The sequence below is a fragment of the Orbicella franksi genome, chromosome 1 (genome assembly GCF_964199315.1).
Source record: "Orbicella franksi chromosome 1, jaOrbFran1.1, whole genome shotgun sequence".
Taxonomy (NCBI): Eukaryota; Metazoa; Cnidaria; class Anthozoa; order Scleractinia; family Merulinidae; genus Orbicella; species Orbicella franksi.
In genome coordinates this window covers 40,591,027-40,606,382 of record NC_138145.1, presented here as the reverse complement: position 1 = coordinate 40,606,382, position 15,356 = coordinate 40,591,027, and the positions used below count along the sequence as shown (strand labels likewise).

Below are 15,356 nucleotides of genomic sequence, written 5' to 3'. Positions count from 1 at the left end.
GATTTACGCAATTCCTTCTTTTTAGCATTTGATGATGCGAAAAGCAGTTTTTCTTTTTTGGTTTTTTCCTTGCTTTGTTCCCAGTTCTCTTTAGCTCACCTCGGTCAATCCGTGTAAGTCCAGTCAATTACCATATACGCCATATACATGACACAAATTTTATTTTTATCCAAATTTAGTCCTCTTTTGGGCACGAGAACCAGCAAAAAGGAGTCGCTGTGAAGGTAAACGCCCAGGGAGCTATATATGGCTACTTTATGGTCGTGCTCTTTGTACCACTTGTGACGTCATCAATTTAAATGTCACCAGATATTCTTGATAAGCAGATGGTAGAACTAGGATAGATCTATCTGCACAACAGTCGCTTTTGGATATCGACGGCATTCTGACGTAGCAAATTAAAAAACAACGTTATCAGTTTTGGTGCAAAACTGGTGATAAAATGGCTATAAAATGTTTAAGCAAGCAACCGGAACGATGATCCTGCTGGTATACGTTGGATTAATAGTGATCTAATCGGCTTTACATATAAAATGAAGAATACAAAAGCAAAAACCGACACAACGTAGAATGATTTTTTGAAGGTGTACTAAATTTCGGCTGACCAAACCAGCCTTCTTCAGGTACAATGAAGGCTGGTTTGGAAGAAGGCTGGTTTGGCCAGCCGAAATATAGTACACCTTCAAAAAATCATTCTACGTTGTGTCGGTTTTTGCTTTTGTATTCTTCATGATAAAATGGCCCATTATACCTATAGTTGATCAAAGTCCCATTTCCAGGCTCTGCCCATATTTAACACTCAATTTTTTACGGCAGCCAGAAAGAATATGAAACGCAAAAGGTAGCGAGAGAAAAGGTCCGAGGAAAACGAAAGGAAAAAATTCGGAACGGGCAATCGGAAAAATATATATCTATATTGGGTTATGCACATGCACCAAATTAAAATATTCTACATTTTTGTACCTAATCTTGGGGAAATCAATTGTTTTGGTAAACAATAGCTTTTTTTTTTAGCAAAAATAAGGCCCATTTAGCCTCATGGCAGCCAAAAAACTGATTTAACGGTTAAAAACGGCTTTTTTTTTCGTGACCATTTGGTCGTGAAAGGGTTAAAGTCATTTCTCGTTGACTCGAAGCGGAGGTAATGTTAGTTTGCATGCGCAGATGAGGTTTTTGTCTAGAAACATGCATACATAACACAGTGGTTGCCGTTTGTAGTAGGGGCCCTGGAGGTACTCCTTTACCGTTAATGATCTAACAAATGCCACCTCTCTTATAAACGCCTCCTATCCATTTAATACCCCCTGATGCGGTGTAGAGTTTGAAATAGACGCCACTCTCTAATAAACGCCCCGTTTCTAATTAATAGACTCCCCACCCCCCCAAAAAGATCGTCTTAAAATCAAGATCACACGCAGTTTTTTTCTAACACTTTGGTTGCTTGGACAGTAATGCCTTAAGAGGGTATGGAAAGTCACAGATTTCGGTCTGAAATAGAGTGCAGGTTTCAAGGTTCGGCCGCACATCACTGTTGCCAAAAACTTTGGGGAGGACGGGTCAAATAAAAATGTGTTGCTCCCTAAGAAAGGAAAAGCACGCTCTTTCACTGCTGTATCAAACTTCCGCTTCCGTTTAACAGTCTGTGACTCATTCCACGGAGTACGGATTGTTTCTGCGGCTCAGTTCGTCCGCTGACCAGTTTCATCGTCCACGTCAAAATAATGGCGAACGTTGATCGTTTCGTTCGAAGATTTCAGTGTTGTTAGCATGGGATTACCACTATATGTTCCGAAATTTCTTGCTTTTAACGTCTCGTCGAGTTCTTCACGTTATGAGCGAACAAACAGAGGCAAAACAGACGATGCGTGTGGCAACGTTCAATGTGTTAGCACCATGCTACAATTGGTTAAGGTGAGGTTGATATCGACATTGTACACTAAATTACTGATCCCGAGGGAAACAGTAAGTTTTATTTTCCAGAGGATCTTGGTGTTTCCTGAGACCAGCTCAAGGGAAACATCGAGATGTTAGAGAAAACATTATTACGTTTCCCGGGGGACAGTGATCAGTGATTAAGTGTTTTATTATATACTGTAGCTGAAGTTTAGTGTGAAGTTATAAGGCTAGAAAAAATCAAAGTAACCTCTGGTTAGTTGGACAGCGGGCAAATATTACGAAAATTGGTACCCACCAGGCAACAGTTAGGCTAATCCATAATGCCACATGACCATAAATCAACCAATAAGAGCACTTGTTAGATTCAACTAAACTCCAGCTACATAACAAATGAATATGTAAATATACACTTAATTACTGATCCTGAGGGAAACAGTAAGTTTTGTTTTCCAGAGAATCTTGATGTTTCCTTGGACAAGGGATATACATCAAGATTTGAGGTCAACAAAACTCACTTTTTCCTAAGGGACCAGTAATTGAGTGATTTTGAGTGTCACTGGATTTTAATGTACATGTATGAGCTTACTAATTAGGCAAGGTGAAGTACCTCTAAGATACAATGAGAAGGAACAGTACTGGAGACTCTTAAATTCAAGTCGCAGAAGCCCGAGAAGGATTCTCAAATATATGTTATGTAATATATGTACATGTGGATAAGTGGAATACCAGTAACAATAATAGGGACTTGTGGATAGAAACATGGATATTAGAATGTTTGTTTTTTAATCCTCATTCATTACATGTATGTCTGACTGAACAAAAAATAATTAATTGTCACCTACTGCGAGGAAGATATTTGGAATTTACAAGTTGGAGGGGGTCTTAAAAGCCAAAGTGTTTAACGAAGGAAAGTATGAACCAAAACTAGAACCTTTAGAATGGTTGTTGGTGGGGAGGTACAAGAATAACATGTAGTAAACCCACTCAAGACTGATCAGTGTCATGACAGCATAATCATTTTACAGCCAGCTGATGCTGGCAGTACTGTTTAAATAGGTTCTCGCTCTGTCTTGTTTGATATACGTACTTCGTCACTGGTGATAAGGGAAACAATTCATTTTGTTTGTTTGAGAATCTTGATGTTTCCCAAGCATCGAAATTGAAGGGAAAACAAAACTAGCTGTTTCCCAAGGGACTAGTGATTAAATGTTTTGTTCTATAGCTGGAGTTTAGAAATTAATCAAGGAGAAGTCAAAATATTGTCTAAGGTTAGCAGGGGAGTGGGCAATACTGTAGTTAATTGTTGCCTTCTAGGCAACATTTGGATTTAGCCATTGCCATGTGAGCAAAATCAACCAATGGGAGTGCATGTTGGATTAAGAATGTTATAATCTTCAGCTGTTTAATAACAGTAGCTGGTGTATTATTTTTCAGTATAAATCTACTAGCGTTCTATCACAAATGTTGTTCTCTGATTGGCTACACTACTCACTTTCTATTCTGTGATAGATAGTGAGTAGCGTAGCATTGTGCATTTGTTACCAAAATGACAGCTGCTTCTTTGGGTTTTCAACGTGTCTGTGAAGAGGATTTGGATAAAGTCTTGAATGACCAGTAGATTTTTCTTGTGTACAAGTGTTTTTCACTGCTTTTGTGACATGTATGTGTATTTTGAGATTATTCAAACTCAAAACAGAAGGCCAAACAATATACAGAAAACCTCACTGCAAAGTTACAAAACTCATGAAAATTCTTGCTTATCCTGGGTTAGCTTAATCGGGCTCTGAACAGCCCAGCCCAGGAGCTCCACTTTTAGGCTTGGCTTAATTTATATATTAAATTTTTCAGTGGTTGGTGGGACCAGTGTGAAAGCTCCAAACCCAACTTGTACCTGCCAAGATTTCATGCTATTAAAGACCTCATTTCTAAGCAGACACCAAGCTTAGATGTGGTTTGTCTTCAGGAATTTTGGTTTCATGATGATGTTATGGAACTCTTTGATTCACAGTTTGATAAAAAGTAAGTAAATTACATGTATGTGTCACATTTAGGTCATTAAATTTGAAAACTTGAATTATTTTTTGGGGGGGAGAGGAGGGGGAGGTGTGAAACTATCCCTGCATAAGCTTCTGACTTTCAGAGACTATGGCTACTTGCAGGGTCTGAAATTGCACTTTCCTGGTCGCCAATGCGACTAAAAATTTTGCACTGGCGACCAGAATTTCACAGCTGGTCGCCAGCGGGCGATTAACTATTTCAAGCCACGATAATTACACAATAAAATTCAAAGCCGCCCACCAATTGGTCACTTAATTTTTACCTTTCCACTGCTTTTGAAGTATAAAACCGATTTTCCTGTTATTATAAATTTAGCACAACGTTTCACAGCTACGATCAGTGCGAAGCTTTGCCGCCATGTTTTTCCAGCGGTTTCCCATAACATAAGTATTGCGGGTGCAGAAGGCCACATGCGTTCTTTCGCCATGAACATTTATTCAGGCGATGTGGTGTCCAAAGATGTCCTGAACTCTTTCCGTAATTTATTACAAAGTGCAGATGGAACATCCACGAAGAAATTAGTGGAAGATTTCGATATTCAACATGGCGATCCATCGGCCGTCTTGACAGAACGCAAAAGGAAAGATCGTTTTGCACATAGAGCAAAGAACCAAACGGCAGTTTTCAGTCGCGTACATTTCTGTCCCTAAAGGTAGAGACAAGAGAAGGTATAAAATTGACTTGAAACATTGGGCAGTTGCACGAAACTGCATATATGGGTTTTCAGTGGTAGGTGTATGAATAATCAGCGTGTTTGTATTTAATCTTATCGTTAGCGGAAAAATCGCCATCATTGCGGCCCTAAACGCGTTCTCTTTGTTCTGATTCTTAAAAGAAAAATTGGCGAGCAGAATTTTCCATATGGCGGCCAAAAATTTTGGTTTGTGTTTCGCTGTGAAGGAAAAATTTTACTGACACTTTTTGGCAACCACATTTTTCCATATGGCGACTGAAAAAAAAACTTCAGTCGCCAGTTGGCGCCTGCCTAAAAAAGTTAATTTCAGACCCTGACTTGTAGTGTCACATGTTATTTGTATGAGGTGGTAGGTAAAGTGTGCATATGAGCCTAGTGGCCCATCAGACCTGAGCTGATCCCGGTCTCTACAGCATGAAGTGATCAGGAGTATTTCTACTCCCCCCTAGATGGTATACTAGCCCATTGTAGGGCTACCCCAATTAATACACCTGGGTGGAGAGAGGCACTGTGAGAGTGAAGTGTCTTGCTCAAGAACACAACACAATGTCCTAGTTTAGGGCTCAATCCCAGACTGCTCGATCTGGAGACAGTTGCACTAACCAAGAGATCACCATGCCTTGCACAAGGATTATTAATAGCTTACTGAAGGACACTGTGCAAAAGTAATGGCCTGTTTGCAACTCTATATAACGTACCTACATGTACTTAAATTCATGTCCCATATTGGCTGTTGTGGCTTGCTTGGAAGATAACTTGTCACTGCAATAAAATGTGCATGCAGTTTACAGTACCGCTCAAAAGTAAGTTACCACCTCTCGTCTTGTTTCTCGCGAGACGAGAGTCTCGCCTCGCGAGATGAGAGTCTCGTCTCGAGAGACGAGACTCTCGTCTCGCGAGAACCATTGAAGCGTATATTTTGGAATGAATTACAAGCAATTAGCTTGCGAGAAAACGATTAAATTCTCGCGTCACGGTGAAGTTTACCCCGCGAGAGCATCTGGTTTTGCAGGCTCTTGTTTCACACGCCACTTCAAGGGAGCCAACTTTAACTTACAAGCGAAAAACTTAAATGAAAGTGATGAAAAACGAACGGCAAAGACGTTCGCCGAAACTCGAGTTCGGCGGTCGCTTTAATTATTTCATTGCAGCGTGTTGACTTTGCGTAAATATGAACGACAGCTTTTAAGTGGAAACTTGCTTCGTAAGACCAGGATCGACCAGCAAAAGAAGCAATTTCAGCGTACAGGTCTGGACACCGTGGAAGTCATGAATGATATGTTTTCGATTGAAAACTGAAAAATTTGCGGCGTATATATTCACAGATACCATTCTCAAACCATGTGGGTTGAAAATTTCTGGAGTTACATCTTTTATGAACGTGGTAAACATGGGAAATCCAGCGCCGACGCTCACAAGCGAAGCTTCGTCAGATCGCGCAAAGTTTCGCTGTGTTGTTGCTGCATTGTTTGCTTCACAATAGGCTATTAAAATCTCGCGAGAAGTTCAGGCAACCGTACTTACAGTTTTTTAAAGCTCTCGCGAGACGAGAGTCTCGTCTCGCGAGACGAAAGTCTCGTCTCTCGAGACGAGAGTCGCGTCTCTCGAGACGAGATTCTCGTCTCGCGAGAAGGTGGTAACTTACTTTTGAGCGGTACTGTAATATTCTCCAACATAATGATTAACTTTTCTTTTCAGGTATAGAATAGTTAAGCTCAAAAGGCCAGGATTTAAGACAGATGGATTAGCAATTTTGGTTGATCGCTCAATAAAGTAAGTTAAGTTAGTTGTAAAAATAATTATACTTAATCCTTGTAATTAAATTATGGTTGCTGTCAGGTTTGTCAATGTTTGCTTTAATAGTAGTTCTTGTTTGTTTTGTTTATTTTTTTTTGGGAGGGGGGTGGGGTAGGGGGGCAGGTAGATAGCTCTAAATGCTTAAGCTACAGGCCATAAAAACGGAAAGAAAATGCTTGGCACCAGACATTTGGACATTGTCATGTTACTAACAGTTCAGGCCATCTTATCATGGGTAATTAGGAGGCTTACTGTGTATTGTTTATTGTGCAGCTCCAAAAAATATGCCCACTGCCCCCACCGAAGGGATTGGAATTTCCTGGGGGGGTAGGGGTTCAGCAAGACCAAAAAATTTAAAGAAATGAATGAAGCCTAATTGGAATTTCCAGAGGGGTGGGGGGTCTTACAAAAAGTCCCTTCCGTGCAGGAGGTATGGACATTTTGTGGAATTACACATTGAATTTTTTTATTTTACTTTTTGTGTTGTTTCTGACTTCCAGAATATCTACATGTACAAATGTAGCACTTATAGTCTTTCTGTGTGTGCATGCTCATGGTGTGATGTCATGTACATGTGTTGTGTACATGTTCCTATAATAACATGTATGCATTATTAATATTGTTCTGTGACCTAATATATATTGTAAGACTAGAACAGCTACCCTGGTTTTCTCGTCCCTCATGATTATGTTGGGCAACCAATACTAACACCTTTTTATTTAATAATTTTATTTATCTTTTTTTTTTTTTCATCATATGGGGAACTACATATATGAACTACTTACTTAAATAATGAATGTATGAAAAGTTGTTGTTTTTATACGATTAACAATCTTGAACAACAAAAAAATTACATGTACTGTGTATGTCTACATGGTGCTATTGCCAAATTACTTGTTAATTACATATAATTGTAATAAATGTTCTACTCTGACTGCTTTTTTACAGCATCCTGTCCATAAGTCCTATTTGGTTTAATGATATGAATCGTCGAGTGGCTTTACTGGTGCATCTCCTGTTACCAGAGGAACACGAGGTACATTTATTTAACTAACTAACACACAGTGCTATGCACATAGGGCTCTCCTTACTATTAGTAATATTTAAAATTAAGTAATAGAGCACTTTTCTGTGTTTCATAGCCTCATTTAAACTTGAGGGGGTTTGGCAAATTTGAGATGGGTACTCAACCCTGAGATGTAGTTGAGGGTTTGCACAAAGGACATGTATGCTGAGGCACCCTTAAAATGATATCCTTACAGTAACTGCCACTGACTGCTAGGTGCTATGTAGCCCTTGGAAGCTGACTGCTGCCTACTGCAAGAACTAGCTGGTATCTGTTTAGCACAAACCACTACAAACTGGTGTATTCACTAGCTTCTAACTGTACTTATTGGTAACCACTCTGTCTAATCCTGACCCTGGTTAGATTCAATATTCTTGTACTAGAGTAACAGTTGGGGAAATATCTGATTGCACAGGTTTTTTTGTTACTGTATGTACAAAGGTTTGTTTAACCAAGTTTGTGATATTTGATTCAACTATTGTAAGTGACTACTCCAACCCTTGCAATCCAAAGTTCACAGTCAGAAATTTATTCAGTGCATTCATGATCATGCTGTAACATTTAATCAGAACATTTTTGTTTTTGTCTTTTCATCAGGTTATTCTTATGACAACACATTTGACATATTGTTCAAATTACATTGACCAATTTCTGAGAATGGTAAGCATTTGCAATCGCAGGTATAGACATGCTGCAGTTCTTGTACATTTAGGCTCAATTTTTGTGGAGTAAACCCTTGCTCTGATTTGTTTTCAACATTCTGAATATATTCAGTGTTGAATGTCTGGTTGAGAGGCTCAGCTCGTCAGATAATGAATTATTTCATGTATACAGCAAGGAATGAAAATCCATGTATCATATACCTTACTGTGGTTTTTATTTATTTCATTTTTTTTTTTATACCTTACTGTAGTTACTATCAAGAGTAAAATGTCTTTAACAATCATGAACATTTCACGACAATGTATTTTTTTATAGGTTATTATAAGTAATGTTTTTTCATTCTCTTTTTGATGATTACTACCAACATTGTAATTTTAATGTTTTTTTTTCTCTCTCTCTCTTTTATAGTGGCAAATAAAGAAAGTAAAAAGTGAAATTGAATCCTATCAGGAAAAGTAAGAATTTCTTTTATTTGTGAAATTTAAAAAGTTACGTCAAATTGATACAATTACAGTAGCGCTATCTTTGCGTCATCAATGTTGTTTGTTCTCCTTCTTAGTATATTAAATAATATTAGTTTCTGTAAAAATTATATTTAGCTCAATTTCAGATAAGTTAATAAATCCCAGGGCCGGGTTGTTCCAAAACCGGCTAACCATCCAATGCAGGATTAAAAGTTACGAAAGTGTTCCTTTTTCTTGTATAAAAGTGTTTTTGACTGCTTATGTTTTGTGTAGTTTGAGATTATTCAAACTCAAAACTGAAGGACAAACAATGCAATTATAAACAGAAAACCTTAAAGGAAAGTTACAAAAATGAAAGTAGAATATTCTATAATCCTAGTTTAGCTTAACCGGGCTTTGAACAACCCGGCCTAGATGAATAAATTCAACTTCCTCATTTACTAACTATGATAGCAAATAACAATTCTGTATTGAATGAGAAATTTTCTTAAAAAAACGTCACGTAAATTACCAAAATGTTGGACTGTTTGCCTGTACTGCTAGAGATGCCATCTGCAGTGTGTGCGTTGGTGTAGTATTGCAGCTTCTGAATACATCATATGAAGCCCGTTCCCCCCCCCCCCCCCCCCCCTCCTCAACCGAGGGACTCCCATATAAAAAGTGCAGGGGTGCTCGTCAGAAATTCTGAAAAGAAACCCCAAAGAGGTCCCAAAACCCTTTTGTTGGGCGTTGCATGACTGTTTTTTTTTTTTACCCCTTAAGGGCACCGATTCTAAAACAACACATAAACTCACACTGTCATAATTTTTAATAGGGATAGAAACAATTGCTTTGGATACCTTCTCGAAAAGTTGATTATCAGATATCTCCTGTTTATATACTGTTTTTGGCTCAATACCCTAAAAGGTACCATCAAAGCTCCTGCTGTGGACCTTTTGAGGCTGAACACCCTGAGAGATACCAAAAACGACTTTTCGATCCCTAACAGGTACGACGAGTACCCGTGTCCTTTTTACTTGGGAGGTCTCCCCCGGGGCTTTTCCACTGTTGTGTCCAAGTGTATTAGGCTGTTTCTTGTTATCTCGATCTGCTTAATTACCCAGTCATAACATCTTCCGGCTTAAGTCGAAGTGTAAGCAGTGATGCATAAAGAATGCTGTGGCTTCAAATAATGTTCTTTTAATGTTATTTTTTTATCGAAGCAGCTAAAACGTGTGAAACAAAACTTGGCGAGGAAGGAAAACATGACATTCGTTCACACAATCAATTGAAATAAATCTGTTTAAAGCCATCATGTGTAGCTGACATTAACTTGTTGTCCTCTGTTGTTGCAGGAATAATGTACAACATGTGCCTGTGGTGTTAGCAGGAGATTTTAATGGCTGCCCAGACGATGCCGTTTACAGTTATCTCGTGGAAAATGGCTTTACATCGTCTTACAAAACCGTTCACAACAGAGAACCGCAAGTCACACACAGACTCTACAGTGGAGAAGAGATCCTGGTAGATTATATATTTTACAGGTAAACGTTCACGACTGCAGTCTTGAGTGTTATAATTTTCAAGCAACTGAAAATGCTTCTGTCTGCTTTTGTTTTACTGTCGAAGAACCTGCTATCATGATGTATGTAGATAAAAAATGTCAGTTGTTTGCCTTTTTACCGAACATCTTGTGATTGTTTTTGATTCGATTTTGATGAAATGATGGGCGTGTTTTTGTACTGCATCAAGTGTAAAACGCCACAGTAGCTTGAATATTAACTATTGTAATCTTTCTCTTAAGGTGTCGTCGCTGTTGTTACTTCAGCATTAGGGTGGTGAATAGGATAAATGCGAGACTTTGCGCGAAGAAGAATCTAGCGTTTATCTTTGCTAGCCCGATCTACATTAATTTGACTTTTTTAAAGTGCGCATCCGAGATTTCAAAGTGTCTTAAATGCAAGCGTGAGGCGTTTAGATTCTAAGACGTTCAGACCTCATTATAAACAATTAAAAAACTCGAGATATCGAGACTTTGGTAAGCCTTGCAAACAAATCGAGACTCCGAAACAGCTTTGTGAAAAAATCGAGAGTGCGAGACGCACATAACCGCAAAAAAAAAAAAAAAGAAAAAAAGAAAAAGAAAAGAAAAAAAAAATGCCACTGCTTGACTCGTGAAAATCGACGAAAATGTTGCTTTACCCATGGTTCTTGAAGGACTATTCGTCCTATTAACTTTTTTGAAAAAAATGTTTTGCTGTTTTTAGGAACTCGTCCCCTTGTCACCTTGTTCCCAAACAGTCCATGGTTTTGCCCGCAGAATACAGTGATGAGGTAAGATTAACTTTGTCACGTCTCTAGCACCATCTTATAATTATACTCCAGAAGTTACGTTGCCACTTCATGAAGTTATGATATCCCTAGCAGTGCATGACAAAAAAAAAACTTAATGATTCTTTAACTTTGAAGTCAGATGACCAAAGACAATTTCTGTACCAAGTCTCGATAGTGTCAGACTGCGCTTTGGTACTGGCGACTTGAGGTGGCTGGCAATAGTTTCTGGCACTTTCCAGAAGGTATATTTTGACGGGTCAATACTACACTTTATAAGGCGATGTTAATTGCAATATTGGTATCACAAATGCCCAATCAATGGTGAAACAGCCACCTTAAACTGTAGTATATTTGACTTTAAGTGAAAAGTAATTTTGCTGCTCTTAGTAGATGAGAAGTTCGTTGTTGCATTTTTCTTCTGCCTTTCGTTGTCAGGATTCTGTTAGTTGCTCCAACAATATTCCAATTTAAAGAGGAGAGAGCCACCGTTAAGCTCCGTCCATACCACGCCGGAGAAATTTGAATACGCAGCTTTATTCCTGCGGTTAGACCTACCGTCCACACTAATCCGTCACGAAAACGGATCGGACTTTTTCGTAATTGTCTTCAAGCCAGAGGAATTTGAAACCGCCGGCTTTGCGTTTTAGTGCGAGCGAAAAGCATTTTGGAAACAGAGCTTTTCAATGACGTCACGATAATCAGGTGATTTCGCTGACCGAGTTTTCCTCAAGCACAAATTCAAAATGGCGGGTGGTTGTTGCGTTTCCAAATTTGTCCGGCGTATTGTGGAAGGAAAACAACTGATGGGTTTTCAGGGTGAAAGCTCCCTTTTCAAATTTCTCCGGTGTAGATGGACGGGACCTGGGTGTGAAGAAATATCTTTGTAGAAGTTTATGGCACTAAGTAAAGAGAATGCTGACCGGATGAAGTGGCAATGTAGATGGGGATGGATTTATATCAAACCACTGTCACTAACCTTTTTTTTTTTTTTGCTTTTTATTTGTTGTTAGGAATGGCCTAAGGAATTTACGCTGTCTGACCACAGGATGATCATGACAGAATTTGAGCTAGAAACTAAAGAAAGTAGACAGCCTGATAGCCAGACAAGTGACCAGGCTGGTAGTCGGATAGTGTGAAAGTTGGGCAGTCTGGCAGTCGGAAAGCCTGACAGCTGGCATGGAAGTCTGACAGACGGGACTGACAGCCGGATAGTCTGACAGAAGGGACAGCCGGACAGTCTGACAGACGAAACAGCTAGATAGTCTGACAGATGGGACAGCTGGACAGTCTGACAGACAGACAGTTTGACAGTCGGAACGCCTGACAGTTTGACAGTCAGCTGACAGCAGGACTGTCTGACAGACTGGCAGCCTGATGGACGGGCAGTCTGGCGTAGTTGGATTACAGATCATCAGCTGGGCGGTTTTCGTTTTCATTTGTTAATGCAAGTCGTTGCATTGTTTAATATCCACGACTCCTTTATCGTTATTTTAAAGTGAATGTTTATCTAATTTATGAAATGGAAAGGGATGTTCGCCCTCGGTATGTTTTATTGTAAATAAAAGGCAACCATTTCTATAATGAAGCCTTATCGCTTATCTCCCTGCTTTTCACTTTTCCCTTTCTCTAAGAAAACTCCATGCAGCTAAAAGGAGGAAGACGTCCTGTCATCATACATTTCTCTTTCAAAGAGTGGATCTATTTTAATCCAAAGAGCAAAACTCGCCGCTGATATTGTAACAATGGACTCTTTCTCTTCGATGAAAAGGTCTGGTTTGAGTCTACGGATATCATCAATTATTCTGAACATTAGTCGACGCAATTAATCGAAATTAAACTTTGTTGTAAGGCATAGAGTCAGCAAATCATGTAGGAAAATATACACGAGGCCAATGCGAACGACCGGATTGTAACATGATATAATGATACATATCGCTTCGTAGATTTTGTTAACACACCATTATAATTGCGGAATTGAAGAATTTCTTAATACAGTTCTTAATTTAACTGTTGCACGGTTAATATAACGGAGTTCAAGTGTCAATGAATCCATTTCACCAACACACCATGTACGTGTAGTTCTCACGTAGAGTGTTTCACTGAGTTCCTTGGCGTAGAGGGAAGTCATGCTACTGTCAACCTTCGTAAGCTTCACAGGAAGCTCAGCAGCCTTCCACAATTTCACTTCGCACTCGTTAACAGTTTCCATAGTACAGCAAATGTTGTAAGGGTCTTCATCGATATGGGCTGTCGCACGTCTGTAGCCATCTCTTACACTTAAATTCGAGATCACATCTTTTGGCTCACCGCAGTTAGTTGGTATGTAGCAGGGCGTATCTAATCGATATTTTCGATACTCGATAGAAATCGAACGTAATCGATCGTAATCGATACTAATCAATCGATTAATATTGGAAATCGATAGAAATCGATCACTCGCGTCTTTGTGACTATCGATTTTGATCGATTTTTGTAATTAGCTATCGATTGTATCGATTTGTTCGACAATGATCGAAAAGAAAATGGACGAAGATTGTCTTTCATAAAGTTCTCAGTTTTACACTAGAATGAGTCACAACTCACCCGAACAAATACACAGTAGTCCAAACTGAACTGATAAGCATTCCCTTTACACGGCTTTATTAAGATTGACTATAGAATTTTTAGTAAATTTTGAAACTGAAAAGGATTAAAACATGAACAAAGCAACTGTTACGAAACTATCGTTTCCGCCTTCACAATTAGAGTCATACTTGTTGTTACGATATCTCGAGTCCTCTTCTCGTTCTCTTCAATTCGGTTAGTAAGCCGTTCCACAATTGTGATCCTCTAAACGTTTTCGAGAATTTACGATAATTCGTTCTTTTATAGTGTATTTATTGGCAGATATTAAAGATGTTGTTTGCGTAAGGTTATCGTTTTGGTGGTCAGCGTCTTACAAATCTAAACAAGCCCTCCGCGACCCCTCCGCGCTCCGTAAGCCACCGTGCTCGCCTCCCCATAAGCGCTCGAAAATTACCCTTCTAAATTCTCGGAGAACGGACGACAGTTTGCCAATTTCTACAGTAGTGACTCCCGATATTAACCACGATTCTGATGATTCTAGAGCATGACGAGCTTTGAAAGGCTCAAAACCTATTATGCAAATTAGGTGAGGGCACATTGAATGTGCCCTCGGCTAATTTGCATAAGTAACTCTATGCCATGGTTTGACACCTTGTAGCTCCAGGAACATCAGATGAGGTGTTTTTCTAATTAGTCGTGTACTGTAAAAGATGACAGTACTGAGTGATGGTTACAATAAATCGCGGATAAAAATAATTTGGCTGGTATTTTTTCGCGCGAAGACAGAGACTAGCGCTAACATAACACGCAGAACCGAGAGCGCGAACAATATTGCAACTTACGCTTACTAATTTTACAGGCTAAACTGGAAATTAAATCATTACGACGTTGTGACAATGTCCAAAACAATTTATTCAAATTATTTCATTTTATCGAGTATTATTAGTCTTTCTACAGCATGAAACACTAGAAGCTAAAGCTAAGACGAGATGACACGATACATTGTGCATCTATTGTGCGCGCTAGCTATCGCTTTTGATTGCTACAGTAAGCTGGACTATAAAAGGGAACCCGAAAAAATACACTGACACCACTTTCCTTTATCCTGGAATCATAAAACAAAAGCGATTTTGAAATCAAACTGAAACGAAACGAAATGTTAGTGCCTCATTGCTATAAATTTGAAAAAAGTTCGCACCTCTCTAATCGTCAGCACTTAAAGCCGCTTTTAATTCTTTGATTGTCGGTCTTTCTTCAGGCGATGTTACTAAAGCGTTCTTCACAGCAGCAACGTTTCGAAAATGTAAAAGTCTATACACAGATTTGATCAGGAAAGACAGCGCATAGATATCACTTTTAATAGATGGTTTTCCAGTACCATCAACCAGTTCTGGCGCAATGTAACTGTCCTTGTACTGGTCCCTTACATGCATCGGTTTCGCGGGAGGATTCTTTGCTTTAATTAACAAAACACTTTTACCGAAATCGATTATTACTGCGTGAAGCCGCTCATCTTCGCGTTTTTCTAGAACAACATTGTTCGATTTCAGATCGTTGTGGGCATAACCGCAACGGTGTACGTGATCCAAGGCATCGGCGGTCTCACAAAGAATAGTGTTCCATTCTTTCTTTTCACTAATGAGGTTGTTCTTAGCCGCTTTGTAAACTGTTAGGCTATCTTTTCCGTCTCCATGGAATTTCATGACAATGCTCACTGGCTTTTCTTTTAGACATACACCAAATAAAAGTGGAATACCTGGGTGATCTCCTAACCGCAGTAAAACATTGGCCTCATGTTTTGCCTCCCTTTGTAGGAATGACAAGCGTTCGCCGCCTCGAC

At 39.2% G+C, this 15,356-nt stretch overlaps 1 protein-coding gene across 1 annotated transcript; it reads left to right on the top strand.

Moving 5' to 3' along the window:
• The first annotated feature begins 917 nt into the window (after positions 1–917).
• LOC145481881 (uncharacterized) lies at positions 918–13,583 on the top strand. The gene is made up of 9 exons (XM_081460447.1): positions 918–1,911; positions 3,745–3,915; positions 6,347–6,421; positions 7,394–7,481; positions 8,109–8,171; positions 8,583–8,629; positions 9,973–10,161; positions 10,885–10,951; positions 11,962–13,583. The coding sequence occupies exons 1-9, from the start codon at positions 1,784–1,786 to the stop codon at positions 12,085–12,087; spliced, it is 954 nt and encodes a 317-aa protein (XP_081316573.1). The 5' UTR covers positions 918–1,783; the 3' UTR covers positions 12,088–13,583.
• Positions 13,584–15,356: the final 1,773 nt, after the last annotated feature.